The following is a 22,397-nucleotide window of genomic DNA, read 5'->3' on the forward strand; positions in this document are numbered from 1 at the left end:
AAAATTCCACTTATGAGCATATACATGTCTCAGACAAGTCCACAAACCTACCTTTCCCCATTATCTTGGCCTACGCTTTCACTGCACCCAGGGATTCTGGGTAATGACATGCAAATGAGTACTCACAGCATGTCACTTTTTACTTCTGATCCATTTTAACATGTATCCCTATAAGTTTATGCCTGCCACATTATTTAGGCCTCAGCTTTAGTGCACGCGACCACACTTAAATATGTGCACGCGCCTGAGCCATCTGTGGCCTCTGTTGACACACGCGACGGAGAGGCTTGGCCATGATGTCACATCCGAGGTTCGCACTCATTGGTCTAAAATTTCTCAAGTGAAGCGGCCCTTCGTGTGTAAAATCACAGATTTGTCTTCTCAAAATCTAGCCACGTCGTCGCCCATCGCATCGCGCGCAATATGGCCGGACTGGTGCATGTAATGAATTTGTTTGTGCCGCGCGCGGTCACATGCACTATGGCTGAGGCCTTACATTGCTTTTTCAGCAGTCTGGGTTAACGTGCATGGCCAGTAAACTTACTCACAGATATGCAATAATTTAAAACAATGTATTAGCTAGCATGATTTATCAAACGTATCACCACATTTTCCAGATCAACCATTCATGTTCTCACAAAGTAAGTATTTCATAGTGCCACGTGTGTTTGTTCTGTAAAGTTCAGATATCTGAATGTTCATTTCATGAACAGATTTATGGCATTAGCAATATTCCCTCCGATATTATCCTATGCATGCCAATGTTCATATATCAGTTTCCAGAGAAACAAAGAAGAAACCAAAACTGTGTGTTTTATAGAATTTTGTATTTTAATTTTATGTTGAAAACATGTAAAACATAAAATGTAAACTTATCAGATAAAATATCTTATGTACAGCTATTAATATTTGTGTGAGTAGTCATAATACTTCATAAAATATACAAATTAATGCAACACATTCTTAATTAAGGAATTGTCAATTTCAGTGATAGCTCAAATCAGTCATTTGGTCTCAAATTGGCCTGGTTGCATCTTTATTAAATCTATTTGAGTGTATATGGTTAATTTAGTTGGCAAGTTCTAGATGATGCAATATACCAGCTAAATTTAAACAGTTTTTTTTTTTAATACACATATTGGATATACCATATACTACATAAGAAAACATATGATGAGAAGACCTGCTTTTAAAGTCCGCAAACATTTTCAGGCTGAACCAGTGGATGAGTACATGAACAGCTAGATAAGAGCAGTGCATATTTGTATGCACTAAGGAATCATCAAATCTAAAATTGTAATTGAAATATTATTGCATGGCAACACACAATACATGTTGTTTGATTCCTCTAGCTTGCATCATTAACCAACATACACAATATAAAATAATAACTGCTAGATTATTTGTTCAGCTATACACATAAATCGGCTTAACATGAAAGCAGCAATGCCATGTATTCTACAATTTTCAGTATCTGGCCATATGTAGCTCTACAGAAAGATATTTTTTACCAATTATGTACTTACAAGAGGTCACAGGTAGTCCTACAAAAATAATGATGTGCTGCATGCAGTAAATATGAGCAAGGGTGGGATAACTATATCCTTTTAGAAAGCACTGCATTCAAATTACTATAGTCAAAGTGTCCGCTTACTAAGAAGAATGTGTAAATAGAAAGGATAAGCCCTTAAGTTACGTAGTAATAAGATGACTTACTCAATATTTCTGCATTGTATCCTTTCCTTTAAAACCTTCTCAAATGTAGTTTTCTACATGCTATTGATCAGTTTACCTTTTCAAATAAAGTACTGTACTACAATGCACAGGTAATAGTCTTAGGACCTTATATGTTCCAAAGCAGCCGATCACACGTATCGGTCAAAAAAGCCCACTAACTTCAATGGAATAGCTGTTTCGGACAATGTCCTTAGGAGCTCTAAAAGTGTATTTGAGAACTGTGTGTGTAAAATCTGCTCCCAGGTAATCAGTTTACCACTGGCCCGTAGAGAGCCGGAACACAAAGGCCTCAGCAATATCTATACTGTAGAATTGCTGGTACCATACTTCTGCCATTTCAGGAAAGAAGCCCGACCGTGGTTAAAGGCCGCTTATTTGACTCTCACAAACTTAAGCAACATTTAATGTAATATCTTGGCGTACTTTACATTTAATTTCAAGGCTGTGCCCATTCAAGTGATTCAGTGCCACAAAAATTCAACATGAACAAACAGTAACACATTTATAAGACAATACTACAGATCAGATCAGATGTGAAGTATGAAGTCCGTAATTGTTCTGTGTATAAATCTCTTCATCATTTACTTTAGCATGAAATAAAACTGTTTTTTCTACAGATGAACTCGATCAGAGGGGTGCCCCCTGTAAAGACTGTCTTTGCTCAAAAGCTTGGCGACTTAGGAGCTGTTGCTGAGTCTGAAGAAACTGGACAACGTCTGGACTTCTTAATAATGACTTGTGAAAAAACATAAAAACAAAAACATATTTATTAGTCATTACACATCATAAATCGTTAAAAACGACATACAAACAGTGCAAAATGCTCAAACATATCCAACATGCAATATTTTGCCTGCATATCAAACAAAAATCTGTTATTATAAAATATATATCATAGACGTAACCTTTAAAAACAGCAAACATGCTAGTAAAACTCAAAATGCAAGTCATGCAACATGGTGTTTGGAAGTCCATTATCTGGTACTATTTATGTTCTAAAAGAGAGTTTTGCGCAAAAATAAAAACTTTCTTGTTAAAAGGTTTCCTGACTTTTTCCTTTCGTAAATTATCTAATGTTCAGGGGACAATTAAAAAACAATAAACGTTCTTTTACCCCAATAACAATGCACACATTTTAATGAAAAAAGCATGATATGGGTACTCAAACGGAGTTTGTGGTCAGCGCAAGTTGAAACGATACATATATGAAAAACAGCAGTTCGTTTTATAATATAAAAATCAGATGCTAGATGAGTTGTAGTAAACAATGTATGGGATATATATATATATAGATCTATAAATATAATTCTACTCACACGGCCGAGTGTGAGTCAAATTCTCATCATAGGTATTTTTAGACAATGAATGTCTCTCCTCCGTAAGATGTGTATGATACACTGTCAGCTTAGAGTAGTGGACCCATGTCTCTCCCGTGACCCGTATTACGATGACAGTCACACGCAATGTGTAAAGTTAAAATGTTTTAATTTAACTCAAAAACAGAAGTATAAGCAACTTACATGAGTAAAAAAACAGCTACAGCGCCGCGTTGCCTCTCCGAGTCCTCCGCTGCAGTTGGCTCCCGCTTCCGTGTCCGTCAGTGGGACCGGTAGCAAGGAACTCACTGGGCTATGGTGGCTGATGTGGATTAAAGTAGTGCACGTACCGACAGGAACTTCTGTTTTTGAGTTATATTAAAAAAAATTAACTTTACACATTGCGTGTGACTGTCACCTAATACGGGTCACGGGAGAGACTTGGGTCCACTACTCTAAGCTGACAGTGTATCATACACATCATACGGAGGCGAGACCTTCATTGTCTAAAGAAACCTATGATGAGAATTTGACTCACACTTGGCCGTGTGAGTAGAATTATATTTATAGCTCTATATATATCCCATACATTGTTTACTACAACTCTTCTAGCATCTGATTTTTATATTATAAAACTAACTGCTGTTTTTCATATATGTATCGTTTCAACTTGCACTGACCACAAACTTCATTCTTACTGCCTTATGAGGATCAAGGGATGATCCTTTCCTGGTCAAGCAGCATTCCAACAGAGGGGCCAGTATATTGATCATTATTTCTGGTTTTATCTCTTACTTTTTATAATAAGTCCATCTAATACCATTGTGGATTGTTTTTACATTTTAATTAGGGAGTGCCATAGTTACTTTTGAACATGGGTACTCAAACACCAACAACATGAACATTTTAGAATCCCTATAGAAAATGAGGATGCCAAAATATACATCAACCTCTAGAAATCATCACTGACCCAGTATGCTGTGATGCTGCTTCCACATTGTTCAGGAATATTACAGCTCACGCTCTTTCAATGGCTTCACAGCATTATAAATATGAACTATTCAACACGGTGGGAGGCGGTGTATAGCACACTTAGCGATAAAGTAACTACTTTGTATTGTGCATTAGCCTGGACCTTGTACAGGTGCTTAAAATATCTAATGCTTATTCTCACCCATAATCACTTGAATGGAAGTGGGCATTACCCTGCTTCTCACCATACTTAGGCTGAGGCCCCGCTGCTCAGTCAGCGCACCCGCACTGCATGCAGGCGGCACGCTGAGAGGCAATTGACCGCTACCTGCGGTCTGTAGGGAGAGGGAGCGGGGGGCGTGGTTTGAGCGGAGGGTACGTTCGTCCGCCCCCCCCCTCCCCACACAAAACACACACACACTCCCCCCCTCCATCTTTTGGAGGTGGGGGAAGCTCACTCCAGCCCCCGGCGCTGATAGGCTCACCAGCGCACCACGTGACGCGTCACCGCTCCGGATCGCAATCCTCTTGCATCCCCTGGCGGCTGACGCGTCACAGCGCGTAGTGAGCCTCGTCGGAAGGAGGCAGCGGGGACAGACAGGCAGGAGGTAAGGGGCTGGTGGCCCGCGCGCGCCCGTTCGCAGCGGGTCCTCAGCCTTAATAGGTACCTGAATACCCAAAACCTACTCTTACAGAATAGATACCTACAAGTCATTTTATGGCACCCCATAATTACAACTGTGGACTCATTCACAAATATCCTCTGGCCCCCGCCAAATACCAGTGGACAGAGAACTCCTCTGGGAATTACATTTCTGCTAGTTGACAACTCTACATTTGTAGAGTGCTTGCAAAGAGTTCACAGAAGCAGCTCTAGGTTTGGGTTAGCTAGGCCTGGTAGAATTTTAATTTCTCAGAAAATAAAAGTACAGTTGAATCAGGTCTAAACGCAAGGTATTTACATTTTTTACCTCTTCCTGTAAAACTGATGTGATAACACTTAAACAGCACCAAGTTTATCAAACAAAGAAATCCTAATGCAAGCAATGGACATATTTACTGGTTGTCTTTATAGCATTAATATTACAGCAGGAAGATCTTGACAATTATAGGTTCTGAATTGACAGTACATTAAGACTTCCCATATATTCCACCAGGACGGCTAATTTATAAAAAGAGTGTTCGGTGTTTCTAATTCGACATTTACCCATCGTGTAATTTGGCCAATTCATGAACAAGAATTGGCCAAATTCATGAACAAGAATTATTAATTATATTAATAATATATAATATTATATCTGTCTCTGCCAATTCATGAACAAGAATTATTAATTATATTAATATAGCCATTACACTTTTGAGATTACAATTTATTTAGTCTACTCACAAGTTGTTTTAAGTCATGTAGTTTTAAATAATCCTTTAGTACTAGAAAGATAGATTCTAAATCTGAAAAATAATTTGAGATTTAGACTTAAGAAATAAATAATTAGAGGTGTTACCCTCATTTATGCAGCAATAGGTATTCACACAACATTTTGTCGGACTGTGTTTCCTGGCTGTAACTTCTGAGAAACATAAATTAAGACTCCAAATATTCAGTCAGTGTTCTAAAATGGAATAAAACATTAACTAGCTTGATTATTGCTTTCAATATTATTGACTACAGGGTTACAAGACACGATTCTGTTGGCCCTTGTAAAAGGGCAGCATTTACACCATCAAATTAATTGTGTATAATAACTTCCAACAGTGTCTGGGAGTCATTTGACGCCGGAGCGAAGCCAGAGGAGGGAGCAAGAGCACACAATCAGAAACGTAGGAGATCTGCTTTGGTAGCCATGTTCAAACCGCGTTATACGTCGTTCACGCTATAACGGGGTTCAGGTGTATGATACACACACACACATAAGCAACAAAGAAGAATCCCTTGCGGAGCACACAGGTATAACAAAATATGTAACAAAGTTATTGATATTAATAAAAACAGGGGAGAAAAATATAAAAAGTGGTGGGGACTCCTCAAAGGTGCTTCAGGGGTCAATAACTAAAGTGCATAAATAATCACAAATATGACTGGGATACACAGTGTGTTGTGGGCCCACTCACCTGTGTGAAAAAGCTCTAAAACTCACAAGCCTATTATCCCCTGTACCCATTTTTCCAACTCTATCTGTCCGTGATTTGACTGTATAACCCCTGTTCTTGAATGTAACCATGTATTTTATGCAACTCTGTGCCCAGGACATACTTGGAAACGAGAGGTAACTCTCAATGTATTACTTCCTGGTTAAACATTTTTATAAATAAAAAATAAATAAATGACATGCCCCAGATGAAGTCTTTCACAGATGAAACCGGTAGGGTGAGGGTCTCTGAACAGATCTGCCTGTCCGTCTGAAGTAAGGACATTTTATTCTCCTGCCTGTGCTGCAAAGCCTTATTCAAGGCTATTGGGACTGTGTAGTTCACTTTCAACCAAGGGAACTTCAGTGATTGTGAACACAGTGTGTAACCTGAGAGGAGTTCCTGACATCACGAGCCTCTCTGCTGCAGTCACAGAAATTATTTTATCTTTACATGCCTGTTTATTTCAGCTACATTTTCATATCTCGACCTGGATTCTTATAAGGATATTCTACGTATTTATCCCACAGGTGTTAGACATTTAACCACCTGTTGTCTCCGATTTGCGCCTTGTGTATTTTGAGAGATATAGATATATAAAAAAGAGAAAGATATATATATATATATATATATATATATATATATATATATATATATATATATATATATATATATATATATATATATATATATACACATATACACACACAACTGGCACTACAACAATAATACATACGGTTTGGTGCGTGTTCCATAAACACAAGTAAACAATTGTTTCCCCACAAAGAGAAATCAAGAAACAGCACTCAATATTAGATGCACCCCGCTGAGGAAGGTCCTTCCTGGACAGAAACATTGGATTAAGTGTGCAATGTATTTTTAAATACAGGTTCTCTTTGCATCTAATATTGAGTGCTGTTTCTTGATATATATATTTCTTACCCCCAGATTCATCAGGCTCCATTAATGGTTAATGCACTAAACAGGCATTAACCAACATTGACTTGAATGGGAGTTAATGCCAGTACCGGTGCATTAACAAGTAATGGAGCTTGAGGAATAACCTTCTTTGGCCCAGATCCATAAAAGAATGCCAAGCTTGAGCACACCTTTACTCCCATTCATATGAATGAGTGTGAAAACTTAGCACCCTTTTGTGGATCTGAGCCTTTGTGAGCATGGCACAAAGTGGTGAATTAGGCATGTGCAGATTACACTTTCGTGATTATTCTATTTCTAGTTTTCTGGATTGTAGAACTCCCATTGCTCTCTTCTCTGCTCATAAATGGAATACTTTTATTTTCTTCAGTGACTTGGCTTTTGGCCATACGCCCGGATTTTTACAGACTTTTTTTTAAGGTTATTGCACCGTTAGTGATAGAATACTTACCAGTCTTTTCTGGTTTAACACTTGTTCCAGCAAACTAGGCCGTGCAGGACGCTCACCAATCGATCCAGTCCTTTGTTTTGTAAGAGAGATTGAACACTCTGGGTTATCCTAAATGGACCAGAAAAGATTCATGATGAAGAACATAATGGGATAGCAAACTACAACACTGATGGTCTGCCTTTCACGTTAGAAGTGAATGTAGCATGACAATTTGAGCAATAGGGGTCTATTTAATAAAGTTTCCCACTTGCAAAACAGCACCATATAGAGAGGAAAAAAAGGGACCGCTTTAAAACCAGTTTCTTCTGCACTGGGGTTGCCCAGTTTTGCAGCCATGAGACGGTCGCAAATAAACCTATTTGACTGGCACGAAAATAGCTGAAGTAAAACTTTAGGTGGGTTTATGCATTTCTTATTTTATTGTTACAGAGCTATTGTCATGTCCTGAACTGTCCGTCAGTCAGCTGTGGGCTAGGAGGACCCCTCTACCTCTCTCTTCTGGGCAGTTATATTTCCCACAATAAAGAGCTCTAGCAATGCACTCTATTATTGTGACTGAATGGTTTGATTAGAAATATGTCTTACAACTTTCTCTGCAGAACATGTAAAAATTTGACAGGTTTCCAATAAAAGAAAACTAACGTGTACAATGAGACAAAACCGGTGACACACACTGCCTGCGAAACAGTAGCCAGCGACCCATTTCCCTGTGTCATGGCAGTATGTTGTTGTGTGTGGATCTCTCCATCTAATGACTGTAAACTTCGCCTCTCCCAACTCTAGCCTGATTATGAGATAACCAATGGGCTCATTGTATTGTATTGTATGTCTTTATTTATATAGCGCCATTAAGGTACATAGCGCTTCACAGTAGTAATACATGTGGTAATCAAATAATTAACAGATAATATAAATAACAGGTCATGTTACCCCCTAAGCAAGTGTTGGTTCACCCCCCACCTCCCCCTCTGACCTCCAGTTTGTTGGTGCAGGTCATGGCCTGGTCGTTCTTTTTCTTCTTGTACTTGTCTTTGTACATCTTGTTACGGTGCTTCTTGCACATCCAGGGCTTCCTCTGCTTGGCCACCTGGCTGGTGGTCTCGTGGCAGCTCGGGTAGGTGCAGATTTTGGTCACCACTCTGTCGTTGTCGCCCGAGTTATTATCGTCGTCCTCCAGTTCTTCCTGGCTTGCGGTGCTGTCCCGCGGGTCCGAGGTATCCAGCAGGTCGCTGCTCTCGTCCTCCTGCTCCGCGGTTATCAGGTTGTAGAAGAGCATCCCGGCGTCCGCCTCGGCCTGATACTGGGCATACTGCAGTCCCTGGCGATCTCCTTCTGTTTCGCTCTGCGGCACCAACACCAGCCTCCCGCCGCCATCATCCTCATCCTCCTCTTCTTCTTCCTCCTCCTCGTCTTCTTCGTCGTCGTCCTCATCCCGAGAAGAACCCGCTGGTTCCTGCATTTGGGTTAAAGACCGGTGGTAACCAAGACAACGGCAACTCAGCGGCGCGAGACACAATGCCCGCCAACCTCTTGTTTACTACGAATAGATGAGCGAGCGCGCACTGAGGCAACGGGCGCGCGCCCGTACGTGCGGACGTTCGGTTGATACAATGCGAAATGCTCAATGGACGCATGCGTGTCAGTGACATCTCCAACCCCACCATCTCCATTCGTTGGTCAAGTGCTCTGGAACGCTGGCTCCTTCCTGAGTTGTCATTAACGTCACTTTATAATCTGTGCCATTTTTGTATTAATATACACACACACATAGCTGGAAGGGGGTATGCAGGGTATTCTCAAACAAGCTCTACTTACAGGATCCCCCCCCCCATCCTAACACTGGGCATAAGTAAATAGGCAGTGGTGGGATTCAAACATTTTAGCAACGAGTTCTCCCCCTCACATCTCCCCCAGTCCCCATCACATCTCTCCCAGATCTACCCCAGTCCCCATCACATCTCCCCCAGATCTTCCCCAGTCCCCATCACATCTCCCCCAGATCTCCCCCTCACTTGTCCGAGTGGCGGGTGGCATCTCCCAGCATGCTCCAGCATTGCATGTTCCCCCGGCAATATGGCTGCGCAGCGTCACATGGACCCACGTTGCCATGACAACGCGGTGCCGCGTAACGTCATGATGTCATGTAGCGTCCCATTGCCATAGCAATGGGGCGTCCCCGTGATGCGATTACGTCACGTGGCATTCCCATTGGCACTAGGCCAGATACCCTCTATTAGGCCCCGACTCCCCTGTGTAGCTTGTGGTTGCTGCAGGGACAGTCCCATAGATAGGGACACTGCTCCTGTAGAACCAGTGCATAGGGACACAGACAGGACGCGGCTGTTTCCTGTCCTCAGGTGGTCTGGAACCAGACACCTGCTGTTGTTAAAGACTCTCATCAGTGTGGGACCCTCCAGCTGGATACCACCCACCGCGGAGGAGGACTCATTGCTGACATCGCTGGATCTGTCGATCCTATCTTTACAGAGCGCCCGGGTGTGGGACCACCCGGCAGGTACCTCAACGCATCACATGCACCAACACACACTCTAGTGAGCAGTGCTGTACCACACTTGGGAGACATCAGGGTGGTTGGGTGCCCAAGGGCCCCTCCATACTTTGGGGACATTGTGTTAGTGGGACTGATCTATATATATAAAACTGAAAATCTTGGTTGTGAGTGTCTGTAGACAATTTGATTGGTCCGTCGGTCCGTCCACCGCCCTCCCACGGCTCTCATTGGCCTGTGTCCCGCCCTCCCCAGTGTGTCCTGCCCTCCCACGGCTCTCATTGGCCGGTGCGCTCTAACCCAGGGGTCCCCAACCCCAGGCCACGCTGCTGCTGCTGCTGCTGCCTCTGCCTGAGGTGAGGAAATGCTCCCTGGTGGTGGTGGTGGTGGCGCCGGCTGCTGCTGCTGGGAGGGGGGCTTAACTGAGACGTCTGAGTATTTCCCCCCCCCTCCATTTGCCGCCCCCACCTCTGTTTTGCCGCCCCCACCTCCTCTGTTTTGCCGCCCCCACCTCCTCTGTTTTGCCGCCCCCACCACCTCTGTTTTGCCGCCCCCACCACCTCTGTTTTGCCGCCCCCACCACCTCTGTTTTGCCGCCCCCACCACCTCTGTTTTGCCGCCCCCACCACCTCTGTTTTGCCGCCCCCACCACCTCTGTTTTGCCGCCCCCACCACCTCTGTTTTGCCCCCCCACCTCTGTTTTGCCCCCCCCACCTCTGTTTTGCCCCCCCGCCCCCCTAACCTCTGTTTTGCCCCCCCACCTCTGTTTTGCCCCTCCACCTCTGTTTTGCCCCCCCACATCTGTTTTGCCCCCACACATCTGTTTTGCCCCCACATCTCTGTTTTGCCCCCCCCCACTCTGTTTTGCCCCCCACCTCTGTTTTGCCCCCACCTCTGTTTTGCCCCCCCACCTCTGTTTTGGCCCCCCACCTCTGTTTTGCCCCCCACCTCTGTTTTGCCCCCCACCTCTGTTTTGCCCCCCCACCTCTGTTTTGCCCACCACCTCTGTTTTGCCCCCCCACCTCTGTTTTGCCCCCCACCTCTGTTTTGCCCCCCACCTCTGTTTTGCCCCCCCCTCTGTTTTGCCCCCCCCACCTCTGTTTTGCCCCCCCACCTCTGTTTTGCCCCCCCACCTCTGTTTTGCCCCCCCACCTCTGTTTTGCCCCCCCACCTCTGTTTTGCCCCCCCACCTCTGTTTTGCCCCCCACCTCTGTTTTGCCCCCCACTTCTGTTTTGCCCCCCCACCTCTGTTTTGCCCCCCCCACCTCTGTTTTGCCCCCCCCACCTCTGTTTTGCCCCCCCCACCTCTGTTTTGCCCCCCCCACCCCTGTTTTGGCCCCCCCACCTCTGTTTTGCCCCCCCCACCCCTGTTTTGGCCCCCCCACCCCTGTTTTGGCCCCCCCCCACCTCTGTTTGGCCCCCCCACCTCTGTTTTGCCCCCCCACCTCTGTTTTGCCCCCCACCTCTGTTTTGCCCCCCCTCTGTTTTGCCCCCCCACCTCTGTTTTGCCCGCCCCACCTCTGTTTTGCCCGCCCCACCTCTCTTTTGCCCGCCCCACCTCTTTTTGCCCGCCCCCATCTCTGTTTTGCCCGCCCCCACCTCTGTTTTGCCCGCCCCCACCTCTGTTTTGCCCGCCCCCACCTCTTTTTTGCCCGCCCCCACCTCTTTTTTGCCTGCCCCCACCTCTTTTTTGCCTGCCCCCCACCTCTGTTTTGCCCCCCCCACCTCTGTTTTGCCACCCACATGGCACCTCCCGCCTCACACCCACCCGCCGCACTCACACCCCTACGCACCGACATCACTGACCAGCCGCCGCACGCACTCACCAGACACCCGCCGCCTCACACCCGCTCACACCCTAGCGGGAGCCCCACCCAAAGCCAGCACTCACTACCCATCCGCCACCCGTACTGAACACCCACTCGCCGCCTCACACTCGCTCACACCCTAGCGGGACACACACCTCACATTTTTACATCACTTATGTCACCAAAATATATATTGTACTGTGGTGTGTTTACAATAAACCATTTTTAACAACATCGTATTAGATTTTCTTCCATGTTTCTTTTCAACATCATTATACAGCCTTTCCACCAAATAGTCAACCTATTGTTCCCCTATTTATAAATAATTCTACCTGTTACGGATTTACATCGCGGGCAACGCCAGGTATATCACCTAGTATGTGTGTGTGTGTATATATATGTGTATATATATATATATATTACATACAGTACACACACACACACACAGTGGTCGACAAATCACCAAAAAATCTACTCGCCCAACAAAAAAATCTACTCGCCACCTAATCCCACACGTGTGCTGCTTGGGCCTATAGGAGCTTGCCACGATGTTAAATTCACTCGCCCGGGGCGTGCAAATGTATAGGTTTGTCGAACACTGTAAATATATATATCTATATATATATAAAATCACATGTCCGCCCTCCCCCCCGCCCCTATGGGAGATTTTACTGTTACACGGTGAGATGTGGTGCATACCTGCTGGCTCACAGTAGATCTGAGTCTCCTGCGGTGTAGAGGAGGTCAGAACAGGCTTCTGGGGTAATAACCGATTTGTACTCACGGTGGTGACAGCGCCTCCATCTCTTGCAGGCCCCAGGGATGTGGGGGACAATCTCTACAGGAGAACTTCTTTACCCATCCCCTGATAGATTGCAGTTCCATCCAGGAAGGTATAGTAAAACACTGGAACACTTTATTAGCACACTGCAGATCTTACAGCTTCACTACTCCCCAGGTCTCTCCTCCAGCCAGAGCCGTAGACAGATTTTACGGGGCCCAGGGCTAGAGTTACAACCACCCCCTCCCCCCCGTGTCACGGCGGTCTTGCGAGCCCCCAATTTTACACGTTGCAAGCCCTCTTTATTTCCCCCCCTCTTCCCATGTATTTCTCTCCCCTCTTCTATCCCCTTACTCTTAGGGCTCATCAAGGCTGAGAGCGAGCACTCAGCGCGATCAAACACATTCCGACAATGTGTTTGACCAGCATGTGTGCTCGCATCCATGAGTGCATGGCGCTCAGCTGCTTAGCTAGAAAAATCAATTTGATTTGCCCACTTGCTGGTGCGTCACGTGAGCGGTTCTCCCAATGAAGGCGAACCAGCTATGTGACATAGCCATGCCCCCCAACACGTCCCCATGCACGCGCAACTAGTTGGCCAGGAATCGCCTGAGCACCTGACATCACGGTGCTCGAGCGCCAGCCCGCTCGTTTGCACCCTGGCTACAGCCTTAGGCTGAAATTATAATGGGGTCATGCGCGTGCCTCTCACCTGAGCGATGGGTGAACTCAGTTTCCAGCGATTGGGGAGGCGTGGCGGAAGCGTCACCAGGCTGGTTCGCCCTCGTTGGCTGACTCGCTCACGTGACGTGTCCACCGCGCAGAAATACAAAATAGTTTGTCTTTTTTTAAAAACTGTTGCGCGATCGCGTGCACTATGGGTGGCCTCATAGGGAATCGGACTATTGTTCACATCACGCGAGCGCCATCACGCGCACTATAATATCAGCCTTACCCCCTCTCTTACTCACCCCCTCTCTTACATCCCCCTCTCTTCTCTCGCTCTCCCCCCCCCCCTTCATCAATGAATTATCCAACTCACTCACAATCCCCCCTCCTCACACTCATTCCCCCCTGGCCCCACATACACAATCCCCCCCACAAAATACATACCGAAAAACCTTGCACCCCTCAATACAAAAAACCTGCCAACCCCCCAAATACATACCAAAAAAATCCCACCTCCAAATACATACAAAAGGGATAGGTAATAACTGGATTGTGCTAAAACAAAGTGCTCAAAATTAGGACATTGATACTATGTGTAAATGTCACACTAAGGAAATTATAACAAGGATATATAGCAAGAAAAACCAAGTGGAAAACACACAAAGTCCAATGTTTTTCAATTCAGGTGCTGCTTCTTTAGGAAGGCTCAGCTGGATCTCTGTATCAGGTGATAAGAAACTAAAAAACAAAACAAAAAAGCGCAACCACCATAGTGTATTATTTAATGTAAATGTGGCCAGGTCTCCCTTTGGGCTTCCCCCTCGCCCCACCCCCTCTTGGTCCCGCTTACCTCCGCCATGTGCGGTGGAGCTGCTGGTTTGTCCTGGGAAAAAGAAGGGATCCAGCGCTCCACGGATTTCTGAATAAAGAAAATTTATTGTGCCACACTACGTTTCCACCTACAGGTCTTTATCAAGTGACTAGGCATACACAAATGAGGATCTACCCAGTATATATATATATATCCTCTAAAATTACCAATAAACAGGTGAAAAACAAGTGAAAATTACACCCAGCTGACCCCAATCCGCCTCCCATGATCAGTCCTATGTTCATACAGTGCCCAAACAGTTCGTGGTAGTCTGCTTCCGGTTCCTTGATCTTCTTCCGGTTTTGCGTTCCAGTGACGTCATTATCCTCTTCTGCGCATGCGCCGTCCATGCTTGCGTTCCAGCGTTGTCTCCCTCTCTCCGTCGGTCAGGTCTGACGTCTGCCAACACGTTCCGATTGGCTCTCTCCTCGTCATCCTGTGGGTGGTGTTTACTCATCTTCCCTCTTTTTGCGCCGTGGTTTTGGGAGATTCTTCTGTGTCCTCCGTCGTCATGGTGATCTTGCTGCGATCCTTCATATGTTAATCTCTTGTTTGTAGTGGGCATTTTTCTATGGCTAGTAGTGAAATGTCTATCCATTAATACACATAGAAAAAATAATAGTATGTGATCAGGGGTGGCATTATGTAGTGTGAACAAGTGCAAAAAACAACATTTAATAAAAACTTTTGGAGTGTTTGCCAATCTGTTCTGTTACTTACTCACATTAAAGGCTTTTCACCAACAGCAGCCATGTCACCTAAGAAACATTTTATCTCCTATTAAGAAAGCAGTTAAATGATATATAGTCATTAAGCCCTTTTGGTTGTACTGTATCTAAAGTGTATGTCCAGTATGACTCACGCTGTAATAAAAGTGTATTAATATCAATGGCTGTGGCTTTTCTTTTTATGTGCTCTATCCCCATTAAACGGAGGGAAGAAACTGGGTGTTTGTACTCTATACAATGATCAATAAAAACAGTGTTCTCTGATTTATTATTAGTCCTTCTTTTATGTTCAATGAATCTGGTTTTCAGACTCCTATTAGTTTTACCCACATATAAGAGACCACAAGGGTATTTGATGATATATATTACCTGAGTGGTAGTACAGGTGATGCGTTTATTAATTTTGAATTTTGCACCACTTCTTGGGTGACAAAATACATTGCCTGTCATTAGGCTATTGCATACCGAGCAATTAAAACACTTATAGCAGCCTGGTTTTGGGTCACTAAGAAAGGGTGTACCCACGTAATGTTCCTGTTTGTCTGCTTTGATAAGAATATCCTTGATATTTTCTCCTCTTTGATAGGCAAATCTAGGTGTTTCTTTACATATTTGGCCTAATGTCAGATCTGCTTGAAGAATTTTCCAATGTTTTTGTATGGTTTGTTTTACAAATCTACTTGCAGTTGTGTATTTACTGACAAAGATAATTTTTTCCTCATTTTCAACTGGCTTGTTTTTCTCTAGTGGTTCTTTTTCCAATGATTTTTCCACTATGGAAGCTGTATGTCCTCTTTCTATGAACCTTGTTTTTATCTCCTTTATGGTTCTGGCGAAGTGTGAGGGTCTGTCAACTATTTTTCCCGCCCTTATTTTTTGTGAGTAGGGTAACATTCTTTTTAATGAGTCTGGATGAAAACTAGACCCATGTAGTGTGGAATTCCTATCAGTGAGTTTCCGGAATAGGTCTGTATGCACTTCATGTCCCTTATACATGATTAAACATCTAAGTATGATATCTGTGATTTACTCCAATTTTTAGTAAACTTAACTGGCGTAGATAGTTCTGCCAAGTATGTGAAAAACTCAATTAGTTCGTTTTCAGTTCCCTCCCAGATGAAAAAGAGGTCGTCTATATAGCGACAATAAAAGAGCATCTTACTAAAAAATTGTGTGCCATAGATGTATTGTTCCTCAAAATGGGTCATGTATAAATTCGCATATGACGGTGATACATTGCTACCCATGGCGGTACCTGTTGTTTGCAAATAAAAATTTGTCTCAAATTTGAAATAATTCTTGTGTAAAATAAAATGTAACAGGAGCATGATATAGTCAGTTGGTGGGCCTTTTTTGTGATGCCTTTCTAATTTTTCTCTGACCACATTTAAGCCTTCTGTGTGAGGGATGATCGTATAGAGACTGGTGACATCCATGGTCACCAGAAATATGTCTCTATCATTGAGCTCAATAAATCTTATTTTGTTCAGAAAATCAAATGTGTCTCTGATATATGATCTTAAACACTAATGGCTATAAAAATGTATCTACAAATATCGACAATGGGTGGTTGATGGAATTTGTAGCCGATATGATCGGTCTACCTGGGGGGTTGTGTAGACTCTTATGTATCTTTGGTAAAAGATATAGTGCTGGACGGCGTGGGTGCTCCATTGTTAAAAATTCAATCTCTTTTTCAGTAAGCCATGTGTTACCCAAACATAGTTGTAAAATTTGTTTTATTTCTTCTTGATATGAGTTTGTTGGGTCGTGTGTTAATTTAATATAACAGTTAGTATCTGCTAATTGTCTATGGGCTTCTCTCCTGTACTGTGCATAGTTTTAAAAAACTAGTGCCCCTCCTTTGTCTGCTCTTTTTAAGATAATTTTTGTGTTGTCGGCCAATTGTTTTAAACACTTTTTTTGACTAATGTTAAGGTTGTAATGTATATGATGCCTTTTCTTAAAATATGCATTAACATCATGTTTTACCAAGTTCATATAAGCTTGTACTGCTGAATTCTTAACAGGTGGTACAAAATTAGATTTTAGCTTACATACCGTTTCTTTAGTCAAACCTGGTATGGCTGCTAGTGACTGCTGCTGTTGCATGGCCGGTGTCCTGTTAAGGAAAAAAGATTTGAGATTAAGTTTTCTTTCCATCTTATAAAGTTCCACCTCTAAATCAAATCTATTAGCTGTAGTGGTGGGTACAAATTAGGGACCTCTAGACAGAACTTCTAATTCTGTATTGGACAGTGAGTAGTCAGAAAGATTAATAACAAGGCTATGCACACTACTTATTGCCGGGGTCTCAAGATGGGTGGTGTCCGTGGGTTTGTGTCTCCCCCTCCTTGTCTTTTTTCCTTTGCCTTTGTTCCCGTCCCTCTTCCTCCGCCTAAAAAAGAAGAAGAATTGGATGGTCCTGGTGTCTGTCCCGGTGTCTCATCAACAGATGAACTGGCCTCTTGGTCACTGGAAAGATCTTCTCCTCTTTTTTGAATCTTTTTTGCCTTTCCTTTGTTTGTGAACCTGGTGCGTTTATCTTGTTTAGTCCATACGTATACACTATTTTCTTTGTAGTCACAGGCATTGATATTAATACACTTTTATTACAGCGTGAGTCATACTGGACATACACTTTAGATACAGTACATCCAAAAGAGCTTAATGACTATATATCATTTAACTGCTTTCTTAATAGGAGATAAAATGTTTCTTAGGTGGCATGGCTGCTGTTGGTGAAAAGCCTTTAATGTGAGTAAGTAACAGAACAGATTGGCAAGCACTCCAAAAGTTTTTATTAAATGTTGTTTTTTGCACTTAATATCACTTTTTGCACTTGTTCACACTACATAATGCCACCCATGATCACATACTATGATTTTTTCTATGTGTATTAAAGGATAGACATTTCACTACTAGCCATAGAAGAATGCCCACTACAACAAGAGATTAACATATTAAGGATCGGAGCAAGATCACCATGACGACGGAGGACACAGAAGAATCTCCCAAAACCACGGCGCAGAAAGAGGGAAGACGTGTGACTCACAAGATGAGTAAACACCACCCACAGGATGACGAGGAGGAGAGAGCCAATCAGAACGTGTTGGCAGACGTCAGACCTGACCGACGGAGAGAGGGAGACAACGCTGGAACGCAAGCATGGACGGCGCATGCGCAGAAGAGGATAATGACGTCACTGGAACGCAAAACCGGAAGAAGATCAAGGAACCGGAAGCAGACTACCACGAACTGTTTGGGCACTGTATGAACATAGGACTGATCATGGGAGGCAGATTGGGGTCAGCTGGGGGTAATTTTCATTTCTTTTTCACCTGTTTATTGGTAATTTTAGAGGATATATATATACTGGGTAGATCCTCATTTGTGTATGCCTAGTCACTTGATAAAGACCTGTAGGTGGAAACGTTGTGTGGCACAATAAATTTTCTTTATTCAGAAATCCGGGGAGCGCTGGATCCCTTCTTTTTCCTAAGTGTACTTTGGATTTCATGGCAGGTACTTCCTTGAACCAGCAGCACCGGTAAATTGTATGCATTATTATTTTATTGGTGGAGTGCAGCCTTTACTCTCTTTACAGTGGTTTGTCCTGGGAGGCACGGCGGACCTGCAGGCGTTGGGTGCCGCTGCGCAAGCGGGCGGATTCGGTGTAGATGAAGGGGGACCAGAAGTGAAGGCCGCGTGAAGGTATATGGAGCCCCGGTGATCCGCGGCGGCCCGAACATGCAGGGCACTGCCATTTTGAGACATCTCAAGCATGCGCAGTACAGTACGAGGACGGCCATCACAGAGAGGCTCCGCAAGGGAACTACAGTTCCCAGCAGCCCTAGGGGCTGCCGATTACCTGGGCAGACACAGCCAATAGGGCTGCCCGGATCACCTGCTCACCAAGAGATACAGTTGTGTGACAAAGAAAGTACACCCTCTTTGAATTCTATGGTTTTACATATCAGGACATAATAACAATCAACTGTTCCTTAGCAGAAATGGAAATGGCCTTATGACCCTCCCCAGATTGATTGGTAGCAACAATTGCTTCTCTAAGATTATTGCTGATGTCTTTCCTCCTTGGCATTGTGCTAACACACACCTGAATGCTCCAGACCAGCAAACTGCTAAAATTTCGGCTTTTATAGAGGTGGTCACACTTGCTGATGATCAATTAATCAAGGGCATTTAATTAGCAGCACCTGTCTGCTACTTGGCATCTTAATTCCTATGGAAGCAGTAAGGGTATACTTAGTTTTTCACACATGGCTTCTCCATTTTGGCTTTATTTTTGTTCAATAAATCATGACACGGTGTAATATGTCATGTGTTGTTGTTCATCTGAGGTTGTATTTACCTAATTTTAAGACCTGCTAAGGAACAGATAATTGTTATTATGTCCTGATATGTAAAACCATAGAATTCAAAGAGGGTGTACTTTCTTTTTCACACAAGTGTGTGTGTGTGTGTGTGTGTGTTTGTGTGTGTGTATACAAACACACACACTATGGTTGAGAATGACTGTCTATTTAATAGCTTGAATTCTGTGGTAAAAACTTTTTACAGTATCGATAGTATTGATATATTTCCTAAACATTGGAATAATACCGTCTCAATTTGCCTAACCATACCTTATTTCACTAATCTTAATTAATCATCCCCCCACCAAAAATAACTAATTTATAATCGCTACTCCCTTCATAATATTAAATTACCTTTCCAACTATTTTTCATAGAACCTTTGTATTTTTTTTAACATAAGAACATATTTCACTCCCCTCAGCAGTGTCCTGGCATTGGATAGCTGCCAATAGAGGAATCTGTCCTTTGACAATAGCCAACAATGTCCGCAACATTTTAACCCATTATACTAGTTTACGTGTCTATAGCAGTGGTTTTCAACCTTATTTTGGTTAGAGAACTCCAGAATTCGATTCTGAAATTCTGGGGAACCTCAACCCTTGCCCCCCCCCATCTCTATCATCCCCGTCTCTCCCCCTCCCCCGTCACCCTCTGTCTTTCTCCCCCCCTTCTGTTGCCCCATCTCTCTAAAAACTTATACACACACACACTCCCACTTATACACAGACACATACAGTACACACACTCTCCCACGTATACACACACACAGACTTCCACACACTCTCCCACCTATACGCGCTCACTCTCCAACTTATACACACTCCCACTTATACACACACACACACTCCCACTTACACACACACACCAATCCCACCTACCCTCCTCTGTGAATGTGAGCGCCTGCCCTCTCAAATTCCTCTCTCCCCCTCTTGTCAGCGGCGCGGGACAGGAACAGGCAGAGAGATGAAGTATAGCAGTGACCGGGTGGCTGCTCTTGTTGCTGATGCCGGGTCACTGCTGTGTGGGAATGTCGCCCCGCTGTCTGACCTGGAACAGCATGGGAGAGTTGTCCCAGCTCTCCCTCCCCCACCCCCCCGGCAGCCGCAGAACCCCTGAGGGGTGCTCACGGAACCACTGGTCTATGAGTAGTGTCCTAACAGAACTTTAATTGGGGACATATATAATATAAAAGATGTCAAATCATCCTTAAAATAAATAATTATTTCCACATAGAAAAACTGTGTGGTTCTTTCAAAAATTCTACAGATACTGTCTGTGAGCTTTCTAATAAACGACTAATTTCTGACATTGCCTAAAGACCCTGGCAATAATCTGGGCGTATAGCCAATTGTCTGGGCTTATTGCCAAACACCACTGCAAATAATAGGCTGTACTTTCTGTACAATTTTAGAACTAATCTCTCTACACTGAGAAGAAAACAGAAAAAAATGGGCATTTTAAACAAAATAAAATATTCTTAATTTCTGTAGATATAGTTTTCTCAACCGTATTAAATCATTCAATATATAGAGCCGAGGTGGGCAACCCTATCGCCAATCGCCACAAGTGGCAAATTGGCCATGAAAGTGTGGTGAATTTGAGTTTCCAGCTCCCACAGTAAAATAAACTATTTCCTGACGGTGTGTGCTGGTTTCCGCTTTCTGAATGAGTCAACGAAGTGAACCAGCAATTGGACCCAAGATGTTCCTTCATTCAAGCGCTTTCTATTCGTACCAAATGTCAACAGCTGAAAGACATTATGACTCATAAACAAGGACATTTTGGCTATAAATGCTGCATTCTCAGAGAGGAGACATTTACTTGAGAGAGACAATCACCTGGTTATCGTCTTTATGGATCACAGGAACTTAGAATTAATTTGATCCGCAAAGAGACAAGCCAGGTGGACTCTACTCTTTGCAAGATTTCAGTTCCACATCTTGTCACAGTTATTGCCTAATTCTAGTTCAGATAAAGAGCAAGAAGAAACTATTCTACCAAAGAAAAATGTTCTGAGCATTACGTTTTCCGCCGACCTCCTCGCATGATTTAAGGTAGACTACTCAAACGACTCTTTTCTTAATAAACCTCCACCGGAAGCTGAACTATTTCTATGTGATGGTCTGTGGAACTGTAAGGACCGTCTGTTCATCCCTAAGGGGGTAAGATTAGAAGTGCTCCAATTAGTGCACAACTCCCAACCGCTGGTCACCCAGGTGTCCTCAAGACACAGGAACTGTTGTCCCGCTCTTTTTGGTGACCTAAATTAGCACAGGATGTTAAAGACTATGTCCTCTCCTGTGAGACCTGTGCTAGGACCAAGACTCATCGAGCATCCCCTGTGGCTTTGCTGCAGCCTCTTCCGATACATACTCGTCCGTGGGGGTCCATATCAATGGATTTTATTGTTGACCTACCCAGATCAAGTGGACATAATACCATTCTTGCAGTAGTCGATCGATTTACAAAAATTGCTCATTTCATTGCTGCACAGAATCTCCCTTCAGCAGACCAGACAGCCAAATTGATCTTGAAAGAGGTATTCCGGCTTAACGGGGCTCCAGATGAGATCAAATCTGATATACTGTAGGTGCAAGTCACTTCAATATTTTGGAGAACTTTCTCTTCCTCTCTAGGAATCCGTTTAAATTTATCGTCTGGCTATCATCCACTATCAAATGGCCAGACCGAAAGAACCAGACATTGGAACAATACTTACGCTGTTTTGTTTGCCATCTCCAGGATGACTGGATTGAATTTCTACCTCTACAGTAGCTGAGTTTTCGTACAACAACTCACATTATTCGACACAGAGTCCATTCTTCACAAATTTTGGATTTCATCCTACCTTTATTCCTCGTTTTCCATCTTCGGGTCCCATTCTGGCAGTTACATAGAAACTTGAGATTCTGCGAGACGTCCAGGAGACCCTCAAAGGGACACTTCGGGAGGCTCAAGTATGGTACAAAAAAGCAGCAGACCAACACTGCAGACCCTCCTCTGATTTTCACGTTGGGATAAGGTCTGTCTTTCAACGAGAAATTTACGATTAAAGGTTCCAACCATTAAATTGGGACAAAAATACATTGGCCATTCGGCATTTCTGCAATGA

The 22,397-nt window shown here is 43.7% G+C and overlaps 1 protein-coding gene and 1 long non-coding RNA gene across 4 annotated transcripts; one reads left to right on the plus strand and one right to left on the minus strand.

The window, feature by feature from the left end:
- Positions 1 to 810: 810 nt before the first annotated feature.
- RFXAP (regulatory factor X associated protein) lies at positions 811 to 9,112 on the minus strand. 3 transcript variants are annotated; one of them, XR_012799995.1, is made up of 4 exons: positions 8,516 to 9,112; positions 7,543 to 7,650; positions 5,528 to 5,635; positions 811 to 2,472 (listed from the first exon to the last, which is right to left on the minus strand). XR_012799995.1 is itself a non-coding variant. In XM_075592089.1 (3 exons), exons 1-3 carry the CDS (start codon positions 8,999 to 9,001, stop codon positions 2,365 to 2,367), a joined length of 702 nt encoding a protein of 233 aa, XP_075448204.1. In that variant the 5' UTR covers positions 9,002 to 9,111; the 3' UTR covers positions 811 to 2,364. The 3 variants fall into 3 exon arrangements, 1 of the variants encoding a protein (XP_075448204.1); XR_012799994.1 differs by lacking the exon at positions 5,528 to 5,635 and adding an exon at positions 3,258 to 3,415 and having other exon boundaries at positions 2,379 to 2,472; XM_075592089.1 differs by lacking the exon at positions 5,528 to 5,635 and having other exon boundaries at positions 8,516 to 9,111.
- A 63-nt stretch (positions 9,113 to 9,175) lies between these two features.
- Positions 9,176 to 20,449, plus strand: LOC142490173 (uncharacterized). The gene is made up of 4 exons (XR_012799996.1): positions 9,176 to 10,057; positions 12,673 to 12,752; positions 18,516 to 18,622; positions 20,222 to 20,449. It is a non-coding gene; the product is annotated as an uncharacterized LOC142490173 (long non-coding RNA).
- The last annotated feature ends 1,948 nt before the right edge of the window (positions 20,450 to 22,397 follow it).

The sequence above is a fragment of the Ascaphus truei genome, chromosome 3, assembly GCF_040206685.1.
Source record: "Ascaphus truei isolate aAscTru1 chromosome 3, aAscTru1.hap1, whole genome shotgun sequence".
NCBI classification, from domain to species: Eukaryota; Metazoa; Chordata; class Amphibia; order Anura; family Ascaphidae; genus Ascaphus; species Ascaphus truei.